The following is a 27,687-nucleotide window of genomic DNA, read 5'->3' as shown; positions in this document are numbered from 1 at the left end:
GTTGTTTTTATTTCTTTATTTTTTCTTTTTCTCTTTTGCGTGCTATGGCACTTGACTAAGAGTTGGTTAAATCTCGGTCGACGAAGACCTAGCCACACCCTTTCTCAAAAGAACAGAATATGTGTAGCTAGCGGGTTCGGCTCCTCTACAGTCACGTTATTACTGCACGCGTGCTGTAGCTGCTAGGATCCATCGTTCATTTTAATCCAATGGCTCAATCGCTGTGCGACAAACCTCGCACCGGCCACTCATTAAAAAAAAAAGACCCACACGCCACACTGTTCGCCTCTCTCTGTCTTATCTCCTTCCTCTAGAGAGGTCTGGCCACTGTTATTCCCCAACGCAAGCTAATCCGGTCAGCTTGTACTGCACCGGCGATGCCTTCCCTCCAGCTTGATCAGCAAGTACATTTGGTCCATCCTCGTCTTTTTTCTTATGAGGTAAGTGCCTGATGGCATTTTGCATTATGTGAAAAGTGCACAATCCATGCCATGCTCCGGTAAATACTGCCTGAATTGCATTACCCATTGCTACATCTTGATCAGTAAATATTGTTCTTGGTTGCTTTTTGTTATGCACTGATAGGAACGTGTTGAACAACCATTTGAATGATTCAAATGTCTCATCATATAAAAGTGCAGCGCCAAAAATGACCATTTCTCTGAAATGGTTGAAACCAACAAACACACCGAAGGGTCTGTATTCTTTGTTTGTCCCAAATGTTGTATCGGAGGTAACAACATCACTGAAATGAGCATAGTCAATTATCATCCTTGCATTGGCCCAAAAGATATTTGCTATATTTTCATCGAAATCTAGTTGCATGTCATATTCAAATGCAGGATTCTCATTCTTTTTATCTCTAAAATACTTGAGCATACTTCCAGCTTCACCATACATCAAGTCCCTTTGTCGCCTGGTTCGCAAGTGGTTCTTGCGATCACAACATGTGTATCCAAGGTTCAGTGGACCACCAACTTGTCGACTTGCTAACTCATGGGCTTTTCTAGGTACAATTCCTGAATCATCTGTTGTTTCAATTTCAAATGCTTGCAAGGCTGAAATCTTCCTCTGTGATGGCATCAAGTGGCTTGTCCCAGGTAATTGCAAGACATGATTGTGTTCAACAACTAACTCATGCACCTCATAATTTCGTGCTTCTCGGTCTATAGTAATTCCCATTCGAACATTGCAGCCGGTCCTTGTTTCTGCACGAGGACGCTTTGTATTATTATTCCTTTTGTCTTTTCTTCTGTAGCCCTCACTGGAACAAACATATCTTGCTGAGGTGATTACTCCATCGAGTTTGCTCTTGTTTTCATAATTTATCCTTACATCAAAACCAATATGACCTCCATAACATGTCCAAAAGTTCCAAGCCTCTTTTGTGGAATTGAATTTCATACCAATCTGAGGCATCCAACTAGGAACCACATTTGTCCTGTAAAAGTTACACATGACTTATTTGTTTGTATGTTTACACTACAATCATAAGGTGATATAACCTGAGAATTTAACAGAATTGTCGGTAACTGTTAGCATCCTCATTACAGCTAGTCATATTCTCCATTAGACTTTCTCTTCGTTTTTGTTGCTAGGAGAAGGACAACGGAAGGGAGATCATCAGCATTAATCTCCCGTCATGTTTTGGAAATCCCAGGACTAGATGAGCAAATTATCTGTCTTACAAGAAAATATTTGAATATATTCATGCATTTTATCTTGAGCTTGTCCAAAACAATTGAGATCACTTCTATTAAATTTTTTTCACTCTTAACATAATCTAAAAGATGCAGAAAATAAGTTTTGCATCTTGCCCTTATCATCCTCCATTAAGAAAATAGTAGCATAGCAAACTCAATCTACAAATTGTGTGCCTTGAGAACATGAATACAATCAGAGCATATGTCACATACCTTCAGATTAATTGTCTTCTTTTTTGTTGCTAGGAGAATCTTTATCGCCTACGGATCAGCTTGCCTTGGTTTCTCTCTGAACATGGATGACGATCAGAAGAAAGATAGGGCAAAAGGGAGTTGATCTGGGTCGGGGTTCGGCTCCTTAGCTTGCCTTGGTTGCGCTCGGAACATGGAGGACAATCAGAAGAAAGATAGGGCAAAAGGGAGTTGATCTGCACCACGTACAGATCACCGATCAACGTACCTTTGTCATATTATTTTACAAGGACGAACAGGAGGAACGAGGAAGATGAGCGGGACAAAGGCAAAGGGATCGCTGTTTGGCGCCAAGGAGGTTATCAGGGTGTGTTTTGTTTGGCGCCAGGTTCTGTTTGGCGGCAATCCTGGAGCCGTACGAGATTTTCTACCACATAATTAGCTGTTTGTTTCCATTTATTAACAGAAACGAGTGGGGGTAATGAGAGCCGTCAGATTTAAATGGATGGCTGATGTGGGTCGGTACAGTACCTGTGCAGTAATAACGTGACTGCAGAGGAGCCGAACCCGTAGCTAGCTAGATGATGCACGTGTGCATGCACGTGAGTTGCAGGGACGCTGGAGGTTAACGGCAGACATGGTAATAGAGTTTTACGGGGAAGCTGAGCTATGATCATCTGGTGGAAAGAAATAAGATAGGGGCCCCACACCCCCTGAAAATCAGGGGGGTGGAGATTAGTCAGCCAAGAGAGACCGCGTAATACCCCTTAGAGGTCCGTTGGTTTAGAGTTTTCGCTTGTCCACGCGTGTCGTGGTTGTTGAAGCGCGAGCCTACGGTGTATCAATGGCCGATGTAGTCCTCGCCGAGGTTGGAGTCGAGGCTTGAGGGTTGACATGTAGTGGTAGGCGACTCAATCTGATCTTAGATCGGTAAACCAAATACGAGGCGCTGATCAAACAACCGACGTGAGAGAAAACGTTGATCAAATGATTGATAGGAAGACTCGCTAGGGCAACCCATCAACTGGATCGACGAACAAACCCTAGGTACGGACGACACGGTCATCGGTGGCGATTATGGAGATCGACCACCCCAAGGGCGGCTGCGGCGTCTAGGGCTTTGAATCAGAGTTTCACTGATACCATGTAGAAGGAATGGATAGAGAATTGGTGGAATCAACTTTTATTGCTTGAGCCTCGTGGACAATATATATAGGAGTACAAGATCATCCTGGAGTATAAAACAAATTAAAACAAGATCATCCCGACGAGCAACCCCAGCTAACATCAACCTCTTTAGAGAGTCATCTGAAGATCGCCCGGTAGAGAAAGAGAGTTGTTCTAAGATGACGCATAACACAAAGAGACATATATGTACTGTGGAGGATAGAGTAATTCAATAGTAAAAAAAAGGTTCACATTGTCGCCTGATGCACGTGATATTTAAAAAGATATGTGATATACACAGTAGATATTGAACAATAGAATATGCATCCTAAAGATATGTCACCCAAAATCGATATTGTGCAATAGACTATGTATGCCCCGTCGCAATGCACGGGCATTTGTGCTAGTTCTAAATAATCACGATACTCAACATGTCATTTGTTATCTTACACCAATGTCCATACCAACAACCAAATATAGTTGATGAATAGGCCGCTACCAAACCAAAATCGTGTTTTTCTCTTGACATACATCTTGGTAAATATACATATAAAAGTATGATTATATGTGCTCCCTTCGTCCCATAATGTAAGACATTTATTAATTCTACATTAGAGTGAAAAAACATCTTACATTATAAAATGAAGAGAGTAGTTAATATAATCTAGCCGTGCAGCCAGCCAGTCACAAATATTGTAAGACGTTATAATAACATATATAGACGTTATTATAGATTGAAAATGTGCTCTAGTTCTCCATATAGTTTGATTTTAGTATCTTATTTGTATATGGCGCCGGGGGCTGATATAAAATGGGTATGTCTAGTTCTCATCTAGATGAGACATAACTAAGTCTCATTTAACTCTCACACCATTTGATTTTATGCGGAAATTGCGTATGGGTTATTTTATTTTTACTTTTTTGCTTGGTTATTAATTAAGTAGTATGGGAGTTAGATGAGAACAGCAATAGTTAGGTAGAAGAGACCGGCGGCGGCGCTAGTACTTGGTATACTCCATAGCCCAAAAGTCAGCATAGATGTATGTGGCCTTGACGCCGGTGAATCCAGCACCCTTGGCGAGCTTCTCTAAGTCCCTCAGGTACCTTTCCTTGCCACCCGGGCTGTAGGCCAGCAGACACACGTCGGTGCTGATTAACCCCTGCGCGCTGTTGGTCGCGGCCGGCTTCGCCGGCAGGATGCACTCCACGTTGATCACCTTGCCATGGGCGGGCAATGCGTCGTAGCAGTTCTTGAGCAGCTTGGCACATTCCTGGTCGCTAAAGCAGTTGAGGATCCACTTCATGAGGATGGCGTCGCCGGAGGGCACCATCTGGAACATGTCGCCGCCGACATGCTCCACGCCAGGGTAAGGCTGTGCCTCCGAGATTACATGGGGCAGATCGAAGTTGACCCCCTTGATGCTCGGGTACTTGGTGGTGATGGAGTGGAGGACGGCGCCGAGGCCGCCGGCGACGTCCACGAGGGTGCCGATGCCCTCGAAACCCGGGTACAGCTCAAGGAGCTTCTTGGTGATGATGACGGAATGCTGCTTCATGGCCTCGTTGAAGACGCGGTTGAAGCGAGCATCCGTGGCGGCATGCTCGAACCACGACGACCCGAACGCCTTGGTGAAGGCGCTGCCACCCTCTAGGACCGCCTCCTTCATGTGGCACCTGCAAATTAAATACTAATAATTTCAGATGGATATATAGTTTGATACGGATGAGTCTCCATGAAGAAAAAGACACACCAGGCCTCCATGAAGAGCCTGTCCTGGGCCAGGAGGCAGAACGGAGCCATGGACACGCCGTCCTCGTTGGCGGTGAGCCACTTGCACACCGGCTCGGCGCCGTACCGGCGGGAGAGGCCGCCGTCCTCGCACTCCTCCACCACGCAGGACACAACCTTGTATGCGGCCAGCACCCGGAGCAAACGATCCACCATGGCCGCCGCCTCCGGGTTGGAATTGGACGGGAGCTTCGCGGCCACCTCCTCCGGAGTGAGCGGTTTCCCGCCGGCGCCCGCAAGGGTCTCCAGCAGGCCCAGCTCGATGCAAGTCCGGAGCGTCATGGGCAGGATCGCCGACGTGGCCAGCTGCAGCGCGAACATGCACGCCTCTTCCTCGGCCATGTCACAAGCTGCTACTTTCTTGCACTTGGATCATGCTTGGAATGCTAGTTATAGTTAGGGAGTGTTTAATAATTAGTTGACTGGTTTTCAATTCGGTCTCACTCAATTTTCTGCTCCAATAATTAGACACCAACACGTGTCTCCCTACATTGGTTTGTCCGTTCTTTATCATTTCTCAAAGTGATCTAAAGTAGAAAGTGCTCTTATGTGCTCGACCTCATATGCACCCTTTGCTATAGTTAAATACAAAAAAAAAATATACTTCAAAATTTCACAAAAATGTTTTGCAAAGTGTTGTTTAGCTGTTTTTTGCAGCCCGGAGGAAGTGGGCTCCACCCTGATGTAGGAGAGACAGACGTGGGGCGTGAGCCGGAAGACCCGTCCCAACAGTCTTCAACGAGGAGGACAATGCCGCCACGGGGGGGACCCATTTCTCACTTCATCTTCTTCCGCACAGACGATGCCACCCCCTACATGCCTTGTCTGTAAAGGCAATACGGCATCCGTTGTCTGTAATACGGCATCCGTTGTCTGTAAAGGCCACCCCTGATCGCAGGTGGGCGGTGCACCTCGTCTCCGACCTCGCGACGCCGGCGCTGCTGCTCTTCCGACAAGGCGTACTCCTTCAGCGGTGCGGCTCGCCGTGGACGCTGCTGGACGATCGTGGCATGCGTGTCGACGCGGTGCGGGTACACGATAAGGGAGGAATACAGGAAGGTACACAAATTAGGTTCCCTTCTCACGTTGTTCTGGTGGGCAGGGCGCTGGGGATTGGGGCGGAGGCGCGGCGCGATGCGAGAATCGAGGTCAAGGAGGAGGAGGAGCGTCGCGAATGGCGGAGGATTAAATCCGCGGCGCGGTGCGGTGCGGCTATCCCTTCCCCATTTGACGAGATCCATCCCCCTCCCACACCACAAACCTGTGCTCCAGTTCGGGAGATCCATGGCGCCCTGGAAGCCGAGACTCGAGGCGAGGGCGAGGGAGATAGCCAACGGAGACGATGCGAAGCTGGAGAAGCTGATGGGGATCATCTCATGATTCACAGAGGAGAGGGATCTGAAGGAGGCGGCGGGGATGGCGTACAGGCGGCTCACGGAGGCAGAGGATTGGCGCCTCACGCCGACGGGCGAGCCCATGGGTGCTCTCAGGATGTTGCTCTGGGCGATGGAGGAGTCGGAGTCCGACGACCCCAAGAAGGAGATGAAGTGGAGAGCGTTTCGATCCCGCCGCTGCAATCCTGCGGGTCCGACGGAGTTCGTCGTCGGAGCAGTGATGGGCCTCCCGGTGCCGGATCCTACGGCGGTGAAGGAGGAGGCATTGGGGGACCCGATGGTCAACGCTACAGAGGAGGGAGTGAAGCCTGGTGCGAGGAAGAAGAAGGCGAGGTGGTCGCTGGTGATAAGGCGATCCCCGTGCTTCCCTTGTCGGTCGCCGCGTCTGCTCTGCCTCGCCCGCCGCGCGCGTGGATAGGAGCCTCGCCGGCGGGCAGTCGCTTCTGGCTGCTCGCCGGTGAGGTCTCCAACGGGGAGGCTGGGCCCTCGTCGGTGTTGCAAGGTAAAACTTCTTCTCCCAGTAAATATCTTGTCGGTTGTGAAACAGAGATCTCTGTTGACAAAATTAGAATGAACAAGCAAAGCCGATTGGCTGCTAGTAATGGGGATAAGATCGTAAATAGACCATGTTTTGGTCCTGTCTTTGGGGAAACATATTCAGAAAGGAAAGTGGGTGGGGGAATTGGTGACAGAAATAAAAACAAGGTGAGAGATGTTGATCTCAACAAATCTATCAGGAAAAATGATAAAAATTATGGCACTGGATCTACTATAGAATCCAGTTGCAAGGTAGATCCAGACCTGATTAGAAGAAGCATATATATAGCTGAAAAAATGAGTTGTGCAAATTATGTACAAATCCCAGATTTCTGGTCAAGTGATTGTGTACATCTAGATAATATGGTTATTGATAGATGTCAAGTATCAGTACCTATAGGGATTTTGGGTAGATATGGTAAGTCTTCCCCCACTTGGGGTAAAAAGGTAGCTGATAAAGATGGGCAAAAAATGGACAAAGCAAAAGGGGAGGCGGTTTTTAGCAATACGCTTTCCCAAGCCTTTCTGACTATAAACAGTGCGCCTCTTCTCTGCTTTGAGAAAGAGTGCGATCCCCTTGAGGATTTAGGGTTTACCCTTCCCCCGTCGCCACTGGGTAAAAGTGAAGAGAGAGAGACGATGAACAGGGGGCCTGGAGGATATCGAGGGGGTGGAAGATTCAATAGGGGAAGGAGGGACAATTTCCAGTATAGAAGAAAGGAAGAAGAGCTTGACAGATTTAGAGAAATATACCCCAACAATGAGAGAAGAGGTGGAAGATTTGGGTACAGGGAGGAGACTGGGAAATCTAATCAGCAAGTGGAGGAAGAGAAGAGAGGGATGGCAGATCTGAAGCTTCCTTCGAGCTCCAAGGAAGAATTTGTGAAGAGGATGGAAGAGGATCAGAGAGCTAGAGATCTCAAAGGAAAAGAGGATGTGGTGATACATGTTTCTTCTTTCGATCTGATCCAACAGCAGCAGTGGTTTGGGGCTTTGATGGCCCAGATGGCCCAACAAAAGATGGAAAGCTCGTCTGGGGGTGGAATTGTTACCCCCTGAAAGCAGTAGAGGTGTTTTGTCTGATGAGACTAAGAAAGAGCTTGCAGGAGGGAAAGATCACATGGATAAGAGTGAAGCTAACATAGATGTGGGGATAAACAAGGGCAGAAGGGATGGTTTCAGAACAACAGGTTTGGCCAGAGGGAGAGCTTGAATCAAAACAAAGCTGGCGGGAATTTCAGAGTTATGTGCAACAAGTGCAAGGACGCCAGACATCTGACTAGAGACTGCAAGTTGCCCAATTGTATTATTTGTGGCAAGAACTCTCACATCACGGAGGAATGTGCTTGGCTGAAGCAAATCAAGCCAACCCCCAAATTTATTGGCTATGCAGCTAGAGGTTTGGGAGTGCTGCTGGTACAAAATTCTAAAGAGGTTGTTAGTAGTGAACAGACTAACCCTATGGCCATTGTGAACATTTCTGCTGGGGAGATTAATGAGACTCAATTCTTGGAGGGGTTCAACTACATGTTCAGCTGGAACTGGCAGTGGAGATGCAAAAAACATGGAGACAGAGCTTACTTGATGAGTTTTCCCAGCAAAAGCAGACTGGCAGAACTTCACAAATTTAGAAATTTCAATTTGCTGGGGACCATTGTTGTGATCAATGTGGACAGCTGGACATATGACACTCAAGCTATTGGCAAAATGCACATAGTGTGGGTGCAGTTTGGGAAAATCCCTGAATGTTTAGACATATTTTTTTGGAATGTGTGAGGTGGCTGCTTCTCTTGGCCCTGTTATGGAAATTGATATGTCCACCATTCTGAAAGAGAAAATCAGGGCTAAAGTGGGAGTCAGAGATTTTGAAAAAAATCCCCCATCACACTGACATTACTAGCAGGGACCTGGTGATATACAGAATCAACATTGAGTTGGAAGAGGTGATTGAACAAGGATGGTATGAAGAAAAGAGAAAGTTTGAGATCATGGAAACTGAACTTGAGGGGACTGACATGGGAGGTCAGAAAAAATTCAAAATTGATGAGTTGGGAGCTGATGGAACTAAGGAAATCATCTCCTTGGGGAGTGTAGGACTCAAACAATTTGAGGAGATGCAACAGAAAAATGAGGAGATATTGAAGATGCAGAAAGATTATATGTTAGAGGTGGGTTTGAGAAAGAAAGTAGAGGTGGAGCTAGATAAAACTCTTATAAAATTTCAAGAAGTTGAAGAGATCAGGTGCAGAAATGATGCTTGGAAACCTGTGGAGGAAAAAAGAGACTGCTATTTGGGAAACTGAGAAGAAGAGTCTGCTGGGAATGATCCAAGGTCAGTAAGAGTTAATAAACAAGTGCATGGAAAAAAATTGATGCTTGGGAAGAGAAAGAGATCTATGGAGAAGACTTGGGTGAGAAAAATGAGCTAGAATCTGAAATACCCCAGGATCACACACCTGAAGATGCTTATGCAGAACCTGTGGATTATTCAGCCAGTCAGGATTCAGTCGAATCTCTAGGCACAAAATTAGGAATTCACAAGGAGGAAGGAGACAAGGATAAAGATAAGGATGGACCTAGTAGAAGAAGTGATAGAAACCTGGATAAAAAGATGCTAAAATAGAAGACCTGGCCAAGGAAAGGGCAGCTGAAAAAACAATTATGGTAAGGATCATGTTCTTTCTGATGAAAAAATTTCATTATATGATATGGCTAACAAGGTTGGAATTGATTTGGGATGTGCACTAGATATGGTTGCTCACAATCAAGACCTGATTTCTTCCATGGAACAGGCTAGAAGAGATATATATCTCCAAAAAATAATTAACGAAAATAGGGAGGAGAGAAAAGATGACTCTCCAAGCCTTATTGACATTGGAGATGTTGAGTTAGAGGACTTATGTTCAGAAAGACATATGGTATTTCTTTTTTTTTGAACAAGAGAAGGTCCCGAAGGACTCAAACACTGCATTAAACACAAGCCAGGATTACAGAGCAGTTTACATCAAGACACCACAGAAACATGATATTGCATACAAGTCCCTGTCTTTTACGAATAGGACCCCGAACTGAAAGATGGAAAAGCAATCGGGTCCTTCACTGCGTTCCCATGGATTGAGCTACGCCGTCGCCGGGGACGTGCTACTTGGGACGGCGGAACCGCCATAGCCGCTGCAGCTCAGCATGGCCTCCAAACGAACACAGCAGTTGTCTCCTATATGGCATCAAGGCCAGGCGGAATAACGATGGCCGCCTTTCGGCCTGAAGAAGCAGCAGTTCGCCTGCGGAGACCGACGCCGTAGCTCCACTGGATCGAAGCCCCTGCTGATGTGCTCGAACCCCTGCTGCAAGAACCATCTGACTGCCTCTCCTCAGCTCCTTCTCCAGTCTCCACCTCCATGGTGGCATCCAACTCCAAGAAGAGGAAGAGAAGCCTCTTCCAGAGGCAAGGACACCTCGAGCTTATTACCGGACATATGGTATGGATAGCTTTAATTTTATTCCACCAAGCGGTGATGACCTCACACCTAAGTTCTCTCACAAGGACATCTGCCGTGAGAAAACCACGACAGGCCCGCCCTGTGCATTATCAACATGTATAGTTCGAAGTACCTATTTGTATCGGTTGGTCATCGGATAATAAATGTAAAGAAAGACTAAAAATGTGACATCAGATTTTAGACATGGAAAATCGAATGTTTTTCATGACAATTAATATTGGCACGGAGATGGTGAATTTAGTTGGCAAGCACGACAATTTTCCGGCAAAAAATGAACTGAGACGGATTTGCCATACTCGCCAAGTAAACTTGTCATCTTGGAGCATGCCTAAAAACCTGAAGTTTGTTGTATATCCGGATACTAAAATAAAATCTGAAATACTAGGGTCTTGCTTCCTCCTTGTTTCCGTATCGGTCGGCAATTGGGCCAAATGGGCTCTACTGCATCTTGAGCTCAACGGGCCAGCTCTTTTCCCCAGTCCATCTATCTTATCTCACTGAATCGATCGGCTCGGCTCGGCTCGTGTAGGGTTTGTTCTTCTTCTCTTCCCACACAGCGCACGCAGCCGCAGCCGCCGCCGCCGCCTACCACGCCGTCGCCCCATCCTCCAGTTCTCCTACACCGGACTCGGCGTTGACCTGCAACTGCAGCAAGGTAAGGTACCCCCTCCCTGGATGCCCTAGAAGAACAAGGAGCTAGTAGCATTCCAGTTCAGATGGAATGGAAATGGATGATTGCTTCAGCAGCTCAATAGGTGTCTTTTGGTCACATGAGTATCTTATTTTCACGGATCTGTTTTGGCGGTAAACCAGATCCTGGACCGAGCGTCAGGGGAATAAGATCTCACCATATTAACAGTCTAGTGAAGACAATTTCTTCTATGAAACCCTCTACGTTTATGTCAATTATTATCTTGCCAGCAGCAACAATCAGTTTTTATAACATCAATCGGTTACTTTGGGAACTGTCATTTACACAGCTAGGAGTAGCATATACTCCCTCCGTTCCTAAATGTAAGTCTTTTTAGAGATTCCACTACAAGCTACATACGGATGTATATAGACATATTTTAGAGTGTATATTCACTCCTTTAGCTCCGTATGAAGTGCATAATGGAATCTCTAAAAAGACTTATATTTAGAAACGGAGGGAGTATATTACTATGCTAGTATAATGCTATGGTATTCAGTGCAATGTACTCCCTCCTTCCATCTATATAGGGCCTAATACGTTTTTCGAGGCTAACTTTGACCAAATGTTAGAGCAATAATTTATGACATGCAACTTACACAAAGCACATTGTCAAATTCGTATGTGAAAGGAGTTTTCAATGATATAATTTTCACATTATGCATGTCATGTATTATTAATCTTGTCAATAGTCAAAAGATGTCTTAAAAAACGCATTAGGCCCTATATAGATGGAAGGAGGGAGTAGTACTCCTTCCGTTCCAAAATAGATGACCTAACTTTGTACTAAGTTTAGTACAAAGTTAATATAAAATTGGGTCATCTATTTTGGAACGGAGGGAGTAATTGCTAATGACCATCTGTATGCTACTATATATTGTATTTGTAGGTGAACATTTCAAGCACTGCCTGACAAAGGAATAAACAACTTCGCTGCAACCTGGTGCCCATGGCTCAGGACGACGGCGAGGTAGGCCACCCACGCCGCAGCCGACGCCTCAGGCCCCATCCTTCTTTTGATCCAGAGGACGACGGCAAGGTTGGCCGTCCATGCCGCAACCGGCGCCTCAGGCCTCATGCTTCTTTGGATCCGGAGGACAACGGCAAGGTTGGCCGTCCATGCCGCAACCGGCGCCTCAGGCCTCAGACTTCTTTGGATCCGGAGGACGACGGCCCACGCCGCAACCGACGCCTCAGGCCTCAGGCTTCTTTGGATCCGGAGGACGACAACGAGGTGGGCCGCCCACGCCTCAGAACTCTGGTTTCTTTGGATCGAGAGGACGACGGCGAGGTGGGCCGCCAGCGCTGTAGCAGATGCCTCGGGCCTCGGGCTTTTTCGGATCCACGGCAGGAGCTCAAGCAGCTGCGGGAGGAGCTCAGTCAGGAGAAGCTCAAGTGCGCCAAGCTGCAGAAGCAGCTCAGGCAGAAGCAGCTCAAGTGCGCCCAGCTGCAGGAGGAGCTCAGTTAGGAGCGGCTCAACTACCTCATGCTGCAGGAGGACCTCCCAGCCAGGAGCAGCTCAAGTGTGTCGGGCTGCCCATGTTTCTGAGGCGTCCTGCTTTAGATACTTAAGTGATAAGGCGCCCTAACAGCGCCTTAGAAATATGCCCGTTTTCTTTCTGTACAATTAATTAACTACTCCATCCGTTTAAGACGTTTTTTGACACTACACTAGTGTCAGAAAACGTCTTACATTATGGAAAGGAGGGAGTAGAAGACAGCCGCGCCGTACAAGGTCGGTGGATGTTAACTATTACAGAAGACAGGCGTACCGTAACATATAGCCCTTGAGTTGTTGTTCCAGAGTTTCGTTCTCTCGTGTGATTGATTGCGCTTAAACATCACATGCTCCTGTTGCCTTTGAGATTCAACTCCTTACTCCTAAATAAAAGTACTGTAGTAAGTTCAAGTGCATTCAAAAGTTACGCTTCGTTGTATCCATTCAGTGTGTTAAAGTGTCTGTCGTTTTGAGTAATTTCGGTACAAGTTGCTATGTAAGATGCCCAACTATTTGTTTTGTATCGACTATCGACCATACACAAATATAGATAGTTGGATTATGGTCGATATAATCCAAACTTGAAAATTAGAGTTTGGTTCAAAATTTCAAGTTTTCAAAGGTTAGTTGTAACCTGCTATTTTTTTTTACTACTGTTTTTTAGCACCTGTATCAGGTTAAAAGTTCTTATAAGTGGCCTCGTGGCGGGGCGTTTTGTCTTTAGCTGGCTCCAAGTTTGAATTGTAGGCTATCAAAGGAGGCAACTGGCTGCTGGGTTGCAGCCTCAAGACTGCTAACGCCACCCGGATACATCTCTAACCAGGCATATATAGATTCAATCTCTGATGCAGGCAGGGTATTACTATGTTCTAGAATCCAACAAATTAAAGGGCACGAGTACAACTGTACAGTGACGGCAATCTCGTCGAATGGAGATTTACGACTTAAATTGAATGGTCAGCAAATACATAATACTGTCCTGTTAGTTAACTTGATGTTGAGGCAGCAATGCTGTTGTCTACTCTTCCCTGCCTCCTTCGTTATCAAGAGAGAGAGAGAAATCACTTCTTACTAAGCTAATTCGTTATTTTTTGATGCAGAAATTCTTCCCTCTGAGCTTGGTGTCGGATATTCCAGAGCTGATAGGAACCATGCACCATTCTCTGTTCAGAAGAAGCACAGCGAAGATGACATGACCTACAAAATATTCTCATGTTCGAAGCTAGACAATGCTTTGCTGGATCAGATCTTCAGGGGATACAACTAAATAGTGGTTATTTCGATGACTGCATGATATCTGCACTTCACTGAAGAGTTGTTGGTGTTGTCTGTGCAGGCAATGCACGATGATGTACAACAGCACAAATGAGCAGAGCATCAAGGTAGACTGGCTGGCTTACCCCCAGTCCCCACTACTAGGCCCTGAAGATTGTACTCCTACATAGTTACTCCCTCTGTTCGGAATTACTTGTCTTGGAAATGGATGTGTCTAGAACTAAAATACGTCTAGATACATCCATTTCTGCGACAAGTAATTCCAAACGGAGGGAGTAGTTTTCTTTGAGTGTTGAAATTTTCCGTCAGGGATTGCTAGCTTACAGAATATGTGGGGTGTAGAAACAGACACAAGGCAATAATATTGTGTACAGAAGATTCAGGAACTATATATTGTGCACGTGCACGTGCACTGTTTAATCAATAATATGATGAAATACAGAAACGGAAGTGCATGATTCAGACACTTTATATGCACTGACACTATATATGTGCTCTTTACAATATTGCAGACTGGCCGGCACTGGTAGGTTTCATCATGCCTTTCCAGTACAATATTCCGGTGTTACAATTATGTACAATTATGCCTTTAATTACATCCAGTAATACTCCCTCCGTTTTCAAATATAAGTTTTTTTAGAGATTCCAACAAAGGACTAAATTCGGAGCAAAATGAGTGAATCTACACTCTAAAATATGTCTATATACATCCGTATATTGTAGTCAACTAGCACAAATGCCCACTGGCGGAGCTAGGTAAAATCGTTTGGGGGGGCCAAACAGAAAATATGGATGTTTGGGGGGGCCAAATGTGTATATTTCTTCTAATCTTCTCCTCCATTTTTTTTCCTTCACAAAAATTACCAAGGCTGGGGGGCCATGGCCCCTGCAGCCAACAACATAGCTCCGCCGCTGCAAATGCCCATGCATTGCTACGGGTTGAACTTTGTTATATGTCTCTGATGCCGCCTGTATCTCCAGGACAGCTGGTGCCTTCACGATCACACCTGATGTCCTTAACTCCCGTGGCAACTATCGACCAGCACCTCCTACATGGCTACAATCGGTACCGACCAGACATCCGCAGCCGTCATCCTGAAAATTGACACAAACCTGTCAAGCTTCAACTTTTTGTTTAATCTAGCACAAAAAAGTTGAAAAGTGACCAATCAAATTATATTATTATTTATACTAAATCAGGATCACTAATTAATCGTCTAATACACACAAGGGAACCATTCTTAGCAGTTTGCAATCCAGGCCCGCTTTTATATTAGAGCCAACAGCAAAACATTACATTACAAATGGTAGCTATCACCAGCCACGATTTCAACTTGGAGTTCAACTCGGTGACTGAAGTGATACTTCCCATGCTAAATACAGTCACCAGCTTTGTCAGAATTCTTGCACATAGCACACTCTCCAAGAAGAAGTTTTGGACATCCCTTGAAAGCCATAGAAGATCATCAGGTTAATGTGTAACTGCACACATCAATGTTACTGACATCATGCTAGAACATGTTGAGATTTCCAGTGTGCTCATAAGTCCCGTTTGACTACAGATTGGTTAAATCAGTAAGAACTTTAGGTTACCTCAAAGAAAAAGTACATAGTTTGGCTCCAGATGGAAGCATTAGCACTATGTATTGATGCCCAACTTAGGTGATTGTGGTGTCACCACAACATGTAATGTCTCGACTGATGTTGGAAAAACATCTAGAACACGCAAACTGAGAAGCAGGCTAGCGAATTCTGGAGCCACAAGGATGGGGACAGAGAACCTCGACTCAGAAGTGATGGATCCATGTAGGTGCAGTATCCTCCCCCGGTGTTCTTCAGATGCGCAGCACGTACGCCGATTGCATGACCACCACCGCATGAGCTCCACAGCTTCATCGAACTGGAGCGTGAGGACACGGCCCTAGTCATGGCTCCTGGATCTTGACATTTGTTGAATCTGGCATAACACGAGACTTCCATCCATCGCCATAAGATCCGACTGAACACTACACCTAAACAAGAGACAAGGACAGTCCACGGGGAGCAAAGACTGAAGCGATGCCTAAACAGAACAATTTTGCAGCTCTGAACATTGGGTGGAAGTGGCAACAACTCGATAGTAAAAACGCAGTCAATCAGCATGCATCCGTGGCCGCGTTGCAGTTGATTGGAGTAAGATAGAATATGTGGCGCAGGAGCACATGTTGGGGCAGTTGCGGAGCACCCGGGTTGCAAAGAGGAGTTGGGTCAGCGAACGGAGAAGCTCAACTTCTGCACAGAGGAGCGGCATTGGGGGTGTTTTTCTTGTCAAATGCGTCCACGGGTGGGGCAAAATTACGAAACGTTTTTTTCACTTATTTAATGGACTGCGGGTTAATTACTTAATATCATAGGGGGCTTTTTGAAAAACGTGCGCAACGGATCCGTGCTTTATTATTAGCGAGAGATTTGAAATCTCCAAAAAAAAGACTTATATTTAGGAACGGAGGAAGTATATTGTACTCGGTTTTCAGACTCACAAGAGAAAATCCACCCAGGATTGGAGTGGAAGCACAAATCCATCCAGGAATAAACTATGAATAACCGTGTAGATGTACTCTTGACTCCGATTGGAATAAAATAAACTCTTTTCCAGCGGCTGGTCTCAAGTTAGGGGCCATACGTAAATACTCTGACTCCGATTCCAAGCCCTCTCGTCAGTCCCTAGAAAAGGAAGCAGATATATTCGAGAACTTAAGCGGTCACTAATAACATAATAATAATTCATAAAGCAATGCTCTACAGCAAGGTTGTCAGAATCGCGATTTTGAATCGAATCGGTGCTCCGATGGAAGGATCGCAAATAGTAGAATCTTCAGTATCAGGATCGTAGAAACGTAGACTCTATGAACTAAAGCTGTAGAATCAGAGAAGTTAGTTTGGATTGTGAAGTCGTAGAATCGTATAACAAAATCGCGATTCTGACAACCTTGCTCTAAAGGGGAATTGCATTCTTCACCTAAAAATATTTCTTGCGGATGTGTTGAATCTTTTGCCAATTTGGATGTCCATCTGTTTCACAGGACTCCATAAGCCCGGCGTCACGCTTGCCGAGTGTAAAATATTCAAGAGACTGCAGTAGCGTTGGAAGGGACCGAACATTTAAATATTCATAGATGTCTAGTTCCTTGAGCGAGCTGAGGTGCTCCATATTGCCTGGCAAGGAGTTCCAGCTGCAGTGTATCAGATAGAGCATACGAAGATGATTGAAAGCCTCCAGTTCAGGAGCACGTCCTGGCTGGCTCCAACCGAAGAGTGTAAGTTGTTGCAGCTTCTCTGGTCCACCATTTTGCCTACCCACCATCCATACGCCGAACCTTCGTAGCCATAGATTGACACGTTTTCAAGCCCCTCTGCTTCTACTTTGAACTTCCACTGAATCCGAGTGTTAGATCTGTGAGCCGTTTCTTGGCAGCTAGTTCGAATTCAAGAGCTCCCTCTCTGCTTTTAACACTTTCGAGACCATCTATACTCAGTTTGCCGCTGAGCCTGTTTAGGTACCTCAACTGCTTTGCCTCGTGCCCTTGTTCATGCCTTACTATGAATGCTCGCATTGTTTGGAGTGAGACAAGCCTACTGATGATGTTTGAAATTTGCAATCCACTACCACTGAATACATGCTGCAAGTTGATAAGATCACTATAGGAAAATACCAAATTATCGCATTGACCAAAATCTAGCAGTTGCATCTGGTAAAGCTGGTTTAGACTACTTGGTAAAATTACTCTGCATTCACTATCTGTCTGGAAAGCAAGATACTATCGTAGATGTTTTAATTGACCAATAGATTCTGGGATAGAGAATATATCTGGTTTCCAAATAAATGCATCCTCCTTCAGACTCGAAGCAATTGCTAGCACCCGTAGTTTCGGCAGACTCTTGAGTATGCTCTCAACGATTATTTCCTCAACTAGTGTATCCTTTCCAACAGTATAAATGATGAGACTGTGTAAATTTTCCAATTCAATAATCTTCCCAGTAATCAATGTTGCATCATAACTCTGAACAAACAGATGGCGAACATCTCTAGGAACATCTCTTGTCCAACCCTTTCCTTTCGGGTTAGTGTTATTGTCAATTCTGAAGCAGTCACTTCCAACTACTGCCTCTGCTAAATCATAGAGCAGATCACGAACTAAATAGTATTCCTTGGTATAATAGTAGTCCCAGCCGCCTGGTTGAAGAAATGAGATCGACAATAGTTCATTAAAGATTTCCTGACCAACATCTTCAATATCCCCCCCCCCCCCCCCCCCCTTCATTTGTGTTTCTTACGATCCCTTCTGCCACCGACAATCTAACTAAGTCATCACGGTGCAATTGGCATCTCCTAGGGAAAATACTGCAGTAAGCAAAGCAACGCCTTGCCTGTTCATCAAGCTGATAGTAGCTCCACCATAGATGTCTTGTCCGTTTATTGAAAAGGTCTTGATCGCTGATTCCTTTTCGATAGTTAACCTCTTATTGTCGACGTAAATTTCCTCCCACTGTTCTAGCTGCTAGAGGTGACCCCTTCAACTTTTTTGCAATCTCCTCACCAATGGTCTTGAAGATGCTCTTGTCTTGGCCACATCCGAGGGCATAATGCATGAATAGCTCAAAGAAGGCAGTTTCATCAACCTCAGTTATCGGCGTGGTAGTATATCTCACGCCAGCACATAGATCCGGTAATGCATGTTTACTTTGAGTTGTCACTAGGATATTGCTTCCCATCTTTCCAACCTTCAATGGAGAAAGCAACTCTAGTAGATTCTGATCACCAACATCCTTATTGGACCAGACATCATCTAGTACCAGAAGGAATCTTTATCCATCTAGTTTCCTCTCCAATTCCTTTTCCAAGATATTCAGGTTATGAAATTGAGGGCATGGAACCTTAGGCTCTGAAGCATCCTTGGGCTCTGAAGCTGCCTCATACAACTCCTTGAAGATGTCGCCCACACTAAAATTCTGAGAGACATGAACCCACATAACAAGGTCGAAATGGCCTTCTTTCTTGTATTTCTTGTCCTTTTCATCATGGGCACAAACAAACTGTGCGAGGCTAGATTTCCCAGACCCGCTGACTCCATGTATGCCAATTACAGAAAAGCATAGACCGTTGCTGGTACTTGGATGAAGATCACCTTCTTTTTCATGCAGCATTGCTATGATCTTGTCGCAATCATTATCTCGATCAAATACTTTTTGCGGAGAAACTGCAGTAGTAGTAGGATTGGCAACCATTGTCTGTCTTATATTGCTATCACTTATGCTTGACAAGTTAAGCTTCTCCAAAATATGGTGTGCTTCATTTATAACGTTTTCTATCTTCTTTAGGCTCTTTACCAACTTCTTTTTTGACAAGCCACTCTTCTAGGACATGAAATTACAAGTCAGGAATCTTCCAAAAATAAAATATAGGTGACCATACATGACGAGAGAATTTTTCTTACACGAACTATCCCCAATCTAAATGAAGAAAGAATACTAATGTAATATAAGTAAATCGTCTAATCTGCAAGTTTACTTTGACCGTTGCATCTCCAACTTGCCAAAACCTAGTTCTTCAGAGAAGACAAGGCAGCCACACAAAACCCACACACACATAACGGTATACCAACACCATCACACGGACACACATGTGCACGCCCTCTACGCACTAATATGAACATACCCATGAGCTTGACGTTTGTTTCACAAAGGGTACTCGGGGACCAACGCAACATCTTCACTCCAGGAACAGTGGACCGTGATTTGTTCTTGTGCTTCTTTGGAATTTTCTTGAACCCTCTCTCCGCTCTCACTTGCCATGGGTACAAAATATATACACTAGTATGGGGCTATGAGTACACACACACACACCCCAACAGTTTTGAACCATGTATGCGCCGCTGTCTGATCTCAGATATAACATTAAGACGTACAAGCAAAGCTACTACTAGATGATACTACTTCTAGGATTTGATCGTGTGGTGTTGCTTACTGACCGTTGGTTTTCTTTGGGTTGTGTTCATCCCGTTATGGCTGAGTATGAACTCTTTATGTTTGTATCACCATGAACCTGCGTCAAGGGTCAATAAAATCTACTTTAATTAAAATAACACTAGCACATATGCCCGTGCGTTGCAATGGGGGAGATGTTTCTTTGGAGAAGCAATAGGAGAGATAATTGATGTGTCTACCAAAAATGATCTCCACAGCGGTGCAATAGAGAGAGGAGTTGTGGTCTTCTCGTGGGTCATGTTTGTTCCGCGAGATCTTGATAGTGGTGGCGTTAGTCGGCTTGGCGGCAACCATCTAGCCCGTGCCTTTTTTTCCTCGGCGTCCGCCTCTGTCTAGGGGTTGTGTCTGCCACTTCATTTGGTAGCTATGCGGTGACCTTCGGGGCACAGTTGCTCCGGCCATTCTTTCTTACGATGCCATAACCCGGATGTATTACTAATTGTAGCACATAAATCCTATTTCATTAGCATATTTAGTGCATAACCAGACACTAATGTCCCTACTCTATTAGGGTTTATTCTCTTTGATTATTTTAGCGCTCGTGTGCCCACAATTTTTTTATTCCAGCCAAACCAATATATTCTCTTTTATTGGCCCAAGGACAAAAAATTCTCCCTCGAACACCCAGTAGGTGAGCGCGGCTGAGGCATAATACAACCTATGCGACAGAGCAATTTGTTTTTTGGGCCAACTGCGTGGGGGCTACTATATGACGCTAGTTGCGTAAAATAGCGCATGAGACGCACACTGGTAGGCACCAAGAAGACCTGTGTTAGTAAGGCATGAAAAAAATAAAAAAAATGATGATTTGAGGGATCAAAATCATGCCCTCAAAGACCCGACTACGTGCTGCTAGCCACTCAAAGAAACAAGTCCTACCAAACAATGGCCAGCTCAAACCTTTAAGATCATACTCAAAGTTCAGATTGGAAACTTTTTTTTGAAAACATGAATAATTTTGAAAATCCCATACATTTTTTGTAATTCTTTACATTTCATAAATACACAACAAAATATGAAACACTCAAAATTCACAATTTTATTTGAAAACATAAACCTTTTATAATAAAATGAACATGTTTTGAATTTGTGATTTTTTTAAATGAAACATATTTGAAACGTTCAGAAAAATACTTGAAAATGTGTTTTTTGACATTATTCTGAATTTGCACACATTTCACTAAAACAATAATATTTTTAGTATTTGGAACATTTTTTAAATTCTTTTTTTTAATCTCGAACAACTTTGGGAAACACAAAGAAAAAATGGAACATTGTTTTAAAAATCTAAACCAATTTTTGAATGAGAACAAAGATTTAATGTTCTAAGCAGTTTTCAAAATGGTATATATTTTAAAATCCTGAACATTTTAAGAAAAATAGAATTTTTTGATATTATGAACTTTTATGTAAATTTTGAATTTACGAAAAAAAGGCAGAAAGAAAAATTAACTTGAAATAAAGCCAAAATAATAGGAAAGAAAAATAGACAGAAATGGAAAAAGAAAAATAGAAACATAACATAGAACGAAAAAACAAAATGGTTCAGCCAGCTCGGACGTTGTATGCGAATTTGCGACTATTTTGGAATGGGAACAAATATTTAATGTTCTAAACATTTTTCAAAATGAATAAAATTTATAATTTTAAACATTTTTTAAAAAATTCAGATTTTTATCATATTATGATTTTTTTTGAAAATATTGAATGTACGAAAAAAGGGAAAAAACATGAAAGGAAAAAAGACCAAAGAGGAAGAGAAAGAAACGAAAAAGAAAAATAGAAACATCAGACAAAACAAAAAACACGGGCCAGCCCAGCTTGTCCCCCAATGCGAATTGGCAACTATCTAACGCCCAATGCGACAAATAGGGTTTTCCTACCTACCTGGACACGAAAATAACTGGGCTGGCTTTCCTATGCCACACTTCGAGCGGCCCATGTACATAATCTGGCGTTTTCTTTTTGTAATAGACGAACGGACAAAAATTTAGTACCACCTCGATTAGAAAAAAATCTTTTTGATGGTGAACGGATGAAAAAAATCGGAGAAACGCACCTTGCTTTATTAGTACTAGTACAAATGCCCGTGCGTTGCAACGGGCAAAAGAAAAACGCAAAACATACTACGTGTGCATTACACGTCATTTCTTATATCCAATTCTGGTAAACACCGGTGATAAGGGTACACTATTATTGCTTTTTGAAGCATGATAATGGACGTAGAGAAGCTACCCGAACATCCTTCATCTGGTGGAAGAGTAGTGGCTGATGGACATGAAATAGAGTGTCAATCCGGTTTTTTGCTTTACAGGAAAACACGAATATTTATTTATTATTTTTATGAAATTGAATATTTTTTATTTTTGAATTCTTTATTAGAATTAGAGCATGTTTTGACCCCCAACATTTTTGAACACGTGATTTTTTAAAAGTTATGATTTTTGTAATTTTGTGAACAATTTAAATGTATTTTTTAAAGAAAAATGAACTTTTTTTGGAAATTTTGACAATTTTCTAAAACGTGAACATATTTAAAAATATGAATATTTTTTGAAAGCAAGAACAATTTAAAACTCTCTTTATCTCAAAAAACAAAAACGCTTTATGTTCACAGTTAAAATATAGGATTACTGGTGTCCGAACCATTGAGTATTGAGTTGAGAAAGTCATAGTGATGTGCTTCAATGGCACCTCCTTTCGCTTAGCACTAACACCGGGTGGAAGTGGAGTGGTGTATGTGTTTTTAGTGGGATATACATATGATGGAATTGTTGTATATTATTTCAGAGTTCAATAACTAAGCCAAAAGTTTTTTTTTGAAAGCATTTGAATGCAAACGGATTTTTACAATGTTGTTTTTTCTAGTGATGGTTAGTTGTTTGGTTTGAAGATTTTATTTTATTTTCATAGCAGATATGCACGTCTGTTGCAGTGCAGAGAAAATTTATGTGTCCCCCAAAATAAACATCAGCGCAGAATGGTGGGGGCATGGAGGCGATGCCGAAGTATAGAAGAAACGTATATCCTATTCTAGTGTCTATTATTGCAATGCATGCATGTATGTCCATACATGAATTGGTCAGTTTTGGTTTTAGCCCTGTGAACCAAGTTTAGGATGAATGGGCAGGATAATGGTACCCAATACCAGCAAGAATTAAAATCGATGTTTGACGCTTTGATGTCTCATAAAGGCGTAGCATTCTTTCCATGAGAGGCGAAGTTCGCATCAATAGTGAGATGTTCACCCAATACCAGCAAGAATTAAAATCGATGTTTGACGCTTTGATGTCTCATAAAGGCGCAGCATTCTTTCCGTGAGAGGCGAAGTTCGCATCAATAGTGAGATGTTCACCCAATACCAGAAAGAATTAAAATCGATGTTTGACGCTTTGATGTCTCATAAAGGCGTAGCATTCTTTCAGTGAGAGGCGAAGTTCGCATCAATAGTGAGATGTTCGTGGTGATTTCATCAATCTCATTATCAGTCGGCTCAATCTCTGTAGGGTGTATGTACGTGTTTATAAGCGCTTGCGTTTGTATTGTGTTTCTCAAAAGAAAGTTTCCTTTAACCTTTGTATTTAGCAATTAAATGTGTCGTGCATTGCACAGAAAAAAATTACCACAAGTGTTTGGTGACTCATTCATGTCTTTTGACGGCAATGGTGGCAGAAATTTTTATGGCAACAACTTTTTTTATGAAGCCACATTCATGTCTTTCGACGGCATATCCTTTAGCATCGCACTATCACCGGATGGAAGAGTAGTGGTGCATTGAAGTGTGATTGTTTATATACAACTTTCTATTGATATAGAAAAAAATAAATTTTTCTATCTTTCTTCTTCTTTAGAAAATGTTGGTTGTTTGGCTTGCAATATTATATTTCCTTTCTTTCTTTTTGCACTTGGCCTAAACATAAGCATTTCACGTAGACGATAGGCTATTTCTCTTAAAAAAACACGTGCACTTAGTTTAGGAAAAAGCACGTGCACTTTGGAGAGATGCACACGCACACACACCTCTCTTCCCGTCCCATTACAATAAAAAAAAACTTTCCTCTAATTTAGCCAGCATAAACTTGTACGCGGTCGCCAGGTTTTGTTTGCCTAAAAAAATGAAAATATATGTGTGGGAGTCAGCGTGCTTTCTGCCCCCAGCCCCCTCCCTTCCTCGTGCTCTCCGCCTCTGTTTTCTTCATCCGTTTGGCCCCCCTTCCCCTTCCCCTCCGCTGTCCTGGTTTCTTGGTGTGTCCTCTGTGGAGCTGCTCCCTTCTCCGTCCGATGTCCTGGTTCTTGGTGTCCTCTGTGGAGCTGCTCCTCTCTCCCTCACGGTAATCCCGGCCCGCGTCGAACCGGGACGGCCTGTATGCCCCGGCGTCCGTCCATGCCTAGGCCTAGGCCTCTCGCCCGATCACCCACACGTTGATCAGGACGCGGGTATTCTTGGGGATGTGGTAGCCGGCGACGTTGCAGTCCTTGGCGGACTCGTGCTAGAGGAGCGGGGCCGGGCGGGTGCACGCGGCCTTCACCGCGCACCTCAAGTAAGGGAGCAGCTCGTCATGTTTTCTTTGCTTGATCTACTCACACCGGTCTGGTCTTCATCTTCTTATTAACCCCAGTGGTGGTTCTGCTATGCATTGGATCTGGTTCCTCCAGATCAGTTCGTTTGGGTGCATGACAATTTTGATCTGATACATATATGTTTGAAGGGTCCACTTCTTGGCATCAAGGCCTCTCTCCCAGATGGCAGCAGAGTCTCCGCCGCCTCTCCCTTTCTCTGCTCCGCACGCGACTCCTCACATCCTGATTCTTCCAATCCTCCTTCCTTTGTACAATTCCTAAGCCTTGGGACGACTCATCTTTTTTGTTCTTGATTTGATTCTTTCTTGGGTTGGGTCGGGTCAAAGTTCCTGTGTCTTCTCGTCCTTTGCACTTTGCCTAGGTATATAAATTGTTATAATTCCATGTAAACAATCGAGGTGGTACTATATTATTATTAATACTTATGTGAAACTCAGGTTAGGTAGTCAAAGGCGGCTCATGCGGGTAGGCCCATAAGACGACGTGGCATAGTCAGGAAGTGTATGTAACTCTTTTGCGTGATGTATCTTTAATCAATTTTTAGTACCACCTCGGATAAGTACGGAACAAAATAATTTTATATGATGAACGGATGAAAAAATTGACGAAACTCACCTTACTTTATTAGTAGGTATAGAGGTATAGATATAGATAACACATGGACATGTTTCAATGAGGGGTATTTTTCTGACGTGAGGAACCTTGGTTGCCTAGCTCCCAATTTTCATTTATCATGAAACTGATAACACAGGAGTTATAATGGGTACATTTTTCATCCAAGTCTTTTTTTTTTTAAAGATGATGTGGGGCAATCGCCCACCTGGACATTTAATTAAGTCACGGTTGACACGACAAGCATAAGTGTAGCATACAAACGTGACAAGGTTAGCGGCAGAAATGCCCGCTAACACGCGTTTCATCCAAATATTCCCTAAGAGTATCTCCAGCCGCGCCCCTAGAACGGTCCCCCAGACGATTTTTTCGCATCGGCGCCGAAAAAACGGCCCAGTCGCACCTTCAGGAGCCTGATTTTCACCGGCCTGAGCCGAAATCAGCGCCGGCGGACCCAGGCCGAACCCAGCGCGCTGGGGGCGCCCGGGGGCGCCGGGGCGAGTGGTTTTGGCGCGAAGCAGCCGCGGGCCCGCCGAGTCAGCGAGACGGGCGCTTCGTCGCCCTCATCGCCTCGGTTCCCGCTGGAATCAATGCCAATGCTGCCGCGCTGCCGTCGCCGGTCAGCCTTGCCATCGATTCCTCACGGGCGGCGTGTCACGGGGCGGCGCGGCGACGCCTCCCCTCCCGCCACGCGTACACACGGGCGCGGCTATATAAGCCGACTCCCTAGCCGCCGAGCTCTCTCCCTCCGCCGTGCACCGCCGCCGCCGAGCCCTCCCTCTCCCTCTCCCGTGCGCCGCCTCCGAGTCCACCCTCACCCCGACAGCCCCACAATGGCCAAACGCTTCCCCAGCGACGAGGCAGCGGCCAACGGCTTCGGCCGCCGCTCGCTCCGCGAACAGGAGTCCTGGCTCCTGTTCGAGGCCAACATCCCGGCACCGCCGGACATGCGCGCCAGGCCGTCGGGGTGGCGGCTCAGCAACGGGGGAGTGCCCGTTCCTCCGCTGCCCGACGCCGTGGCGCGACCCGCCTACTTCGCCGACGAGGTCGAGCTCGCGCGCGCCTCCCTCACCGACGAGCAGCGCGCCCTGCCCCAGTACGCCGTCGACAACCACTTGGCGTGGGCGGCGTACTTCGAGCGCCGACAAGAGTAGGGGCTGGCGTCCACCAACGGGGCGCCGGTGGTGGGCGGCATGAAGAACAGTAAGGGGCGCCGCGTGTGGTGGGGCGTCCCCGGCCGCACGCTCGACGGCGTGCTGGTGCACCTCAAGGGCAGCAACGAGTCGCCACTGGCATACCCTTACCCGGCGGCTCCGGCCCCGGCCCACCGCCGACGCGCCGGGCAATGGCTGCCTAGGATGTTCGTCTCCTCATCGTCTTCCTTCTCGTCGTCGCGATCCTCTTCGCACTCCTCCGGCTCTCCCTCATCAACGAAGGCGGCCGGCGCGCCCCATCGTCGGCTCCTCCGTGCTTCGTCAAGTTGAAGACGGAGCCGGGGCTCGCGCCGGTGAAAACGGAGCCGGGGCTCCCCGCCGTGAAGACGGAGCCCGACGAGGTGGAGCTCGACGACGATGCGGCCCTGAAATGGGCGCCCAAGGACTTCCTCGGGATGGAGAGGGGGCCCCAGGTCGCTGCACTGCGGCGCTTCGAGCAGCGCCGCCGGGGCCGCGAAGAAGGAGGAGTCGTCGTCCTCGACGACAGCGACGACGACGCGCCGCCGGCGGCGGCACCTGTCCGCCATGGCGACACCGGGCAAGGGTGCAGCAGGGACGGCCGCATCAAGGGGGAGATGGCCGCCGCCGACGACGAAGGCGACTACTGTTGGGGAACGCAGTAATTTCAAAAAAAAAATTCCTACGCACACGCAAGATCATGGTGATGATATAGCAACGAGGGAGGAGAGTGTATGTCCACGTATCCTCGTAGACCGTAAGCGGAAGCGTTAGCACAACGCGGTTGATGTAGTCGTACGTCTTCACGATCGACTGATCCAAGCACCGAACATACGGAGCCTCCGAGTTCAGCACACGTTCAGCTCGATGACGTCCCTCGAACTCCGATCCAGCCGAGTGTCGAGGGAGAGTTCCGTCAGCACGACGGCGTGGTGACGATCTTGATGTACTACCGGCGCAGGGCTTCGCCTAAGCTTCGCGACGATATGACCGAGGTGGAATATGGTGGAAGGGGGCACCGCACACGGCTAAGGAACGATCCGTAGATCAACTTGTGTGTCCATGGGGTGCCCCCTGCCCCCGTATATAAAGGAGGGAGGGAGGAGGAGGCCGGCCCTCTACTATGGCGCGCCATGGGGAGTCCTACTCCCACCGGGAGTAGGATTCCCCCTTTCCTAGTCCAACTAGGAGTCCTTCCATGTATTAGGAGTAGGAGACAAGGAAGGCGAAGAGAGAAGGGAAGGAAGGAGGGGGTGCGGCCCCTCCCCTTAGTCCAATTCGGACTAGGGCAAGGGGGGGCACGCGGCCTGCCCTAGGCAGCCCCTCTCTCTTTCCCGTATGGCCCATAAGGCCCAATACTTCTCCCCGGTGAATTCCCGTAACTCTCCGGTACTCCGATAAATACCCGAATCACTCGGAACCTTTTCGAACTCTGAATATAGTCGTCCAATATATCGATCTTTACGTCTCGACCATTTCGAGACTCCTCGTCATGTCCCCGATCTCATCCGGGACTCTGAACTCCTTCGGTACATCAAAACTCATAAACTCA

General features: G+C 45.6%; 1 protein-coding gene and 1 pseudogene across 1 annotated transcript; both read right to left on the bottom strand.

The window, feature by feature from the left end:
* Nucleotides 1–3,641: 3,641 nt before the first annotated feature.
* Nucleotides 3,642–5,202, bottom strand: LOC123043005 (flavone O-methyltransferase 1-like). The gene is made up of 2 exons (XM_044465330.1): nucleotides 4,814–5,202; nucleotides 3,642–4,736 (listed from the first exon to the last, which is right to left on the bottom strand). Exons 1-2 carry the CDS (start codon nucleotides 5,191–5,193, stop codon nucleotides 4,061–4,063), a joined length of 1,056 nt encoding a protein of 351 aa, XP_044321265.1. The 5' UTR covers nucleotides 5,194–5,202; the 3' UTR covers nucleotides 3,642–4,060.
* An 11,542-nt stretch (nucleotides 5,203–16,744) lies between these two features.
* Nucleotides 16,745–26,158, bottom strand: LOC123039786 (putative disease resistance RPP13-like protein 1; annotated as a pseudogene).
* Between the last annotated feature and the right edge of the window lie 1,529 nt (nucleotides 26,159–27,687).

The sequence above is a fragment of the Triticum aestivum genome, chromosome 2B, assembly GCF_018294505.1.
Source record: "Triticum aestivum cultivar Chinese Spring chromosome 2B, IWGSC CS RefSeq v2.1, whole genome shotgun sequence".
Taxonomy (NCBI): Eukaryota; Viridiplantae; Streptophyta; class Magnoliopsida; order Poales; family Poaceae; genus Triticum; species Triticum aestivum.
The sequence above is the reverse complement of the archived record's forward strand: the minus strand, read 5'-3'. Positions and strand labels throughout refer to the sequence as shown.

Excerpts from the sequence above, each read along its gene's own strand:
- LOC123043005 (XM_044465330.1), bottom strand. The coding sequence starts at position 5,193 with ATGGCCGAGGAAGAGGCGTGCATGTTCGCGCTGCAGCTGGCCACGTCG. Across the intron at positions 4,737-4,813 it reads AGGCTCTTCATGGAGGCCTG|GTGCCACATGAAGGAGGCGG; the intron begins GTGTGTCTTTTT and ends TTTAATTTGCAG.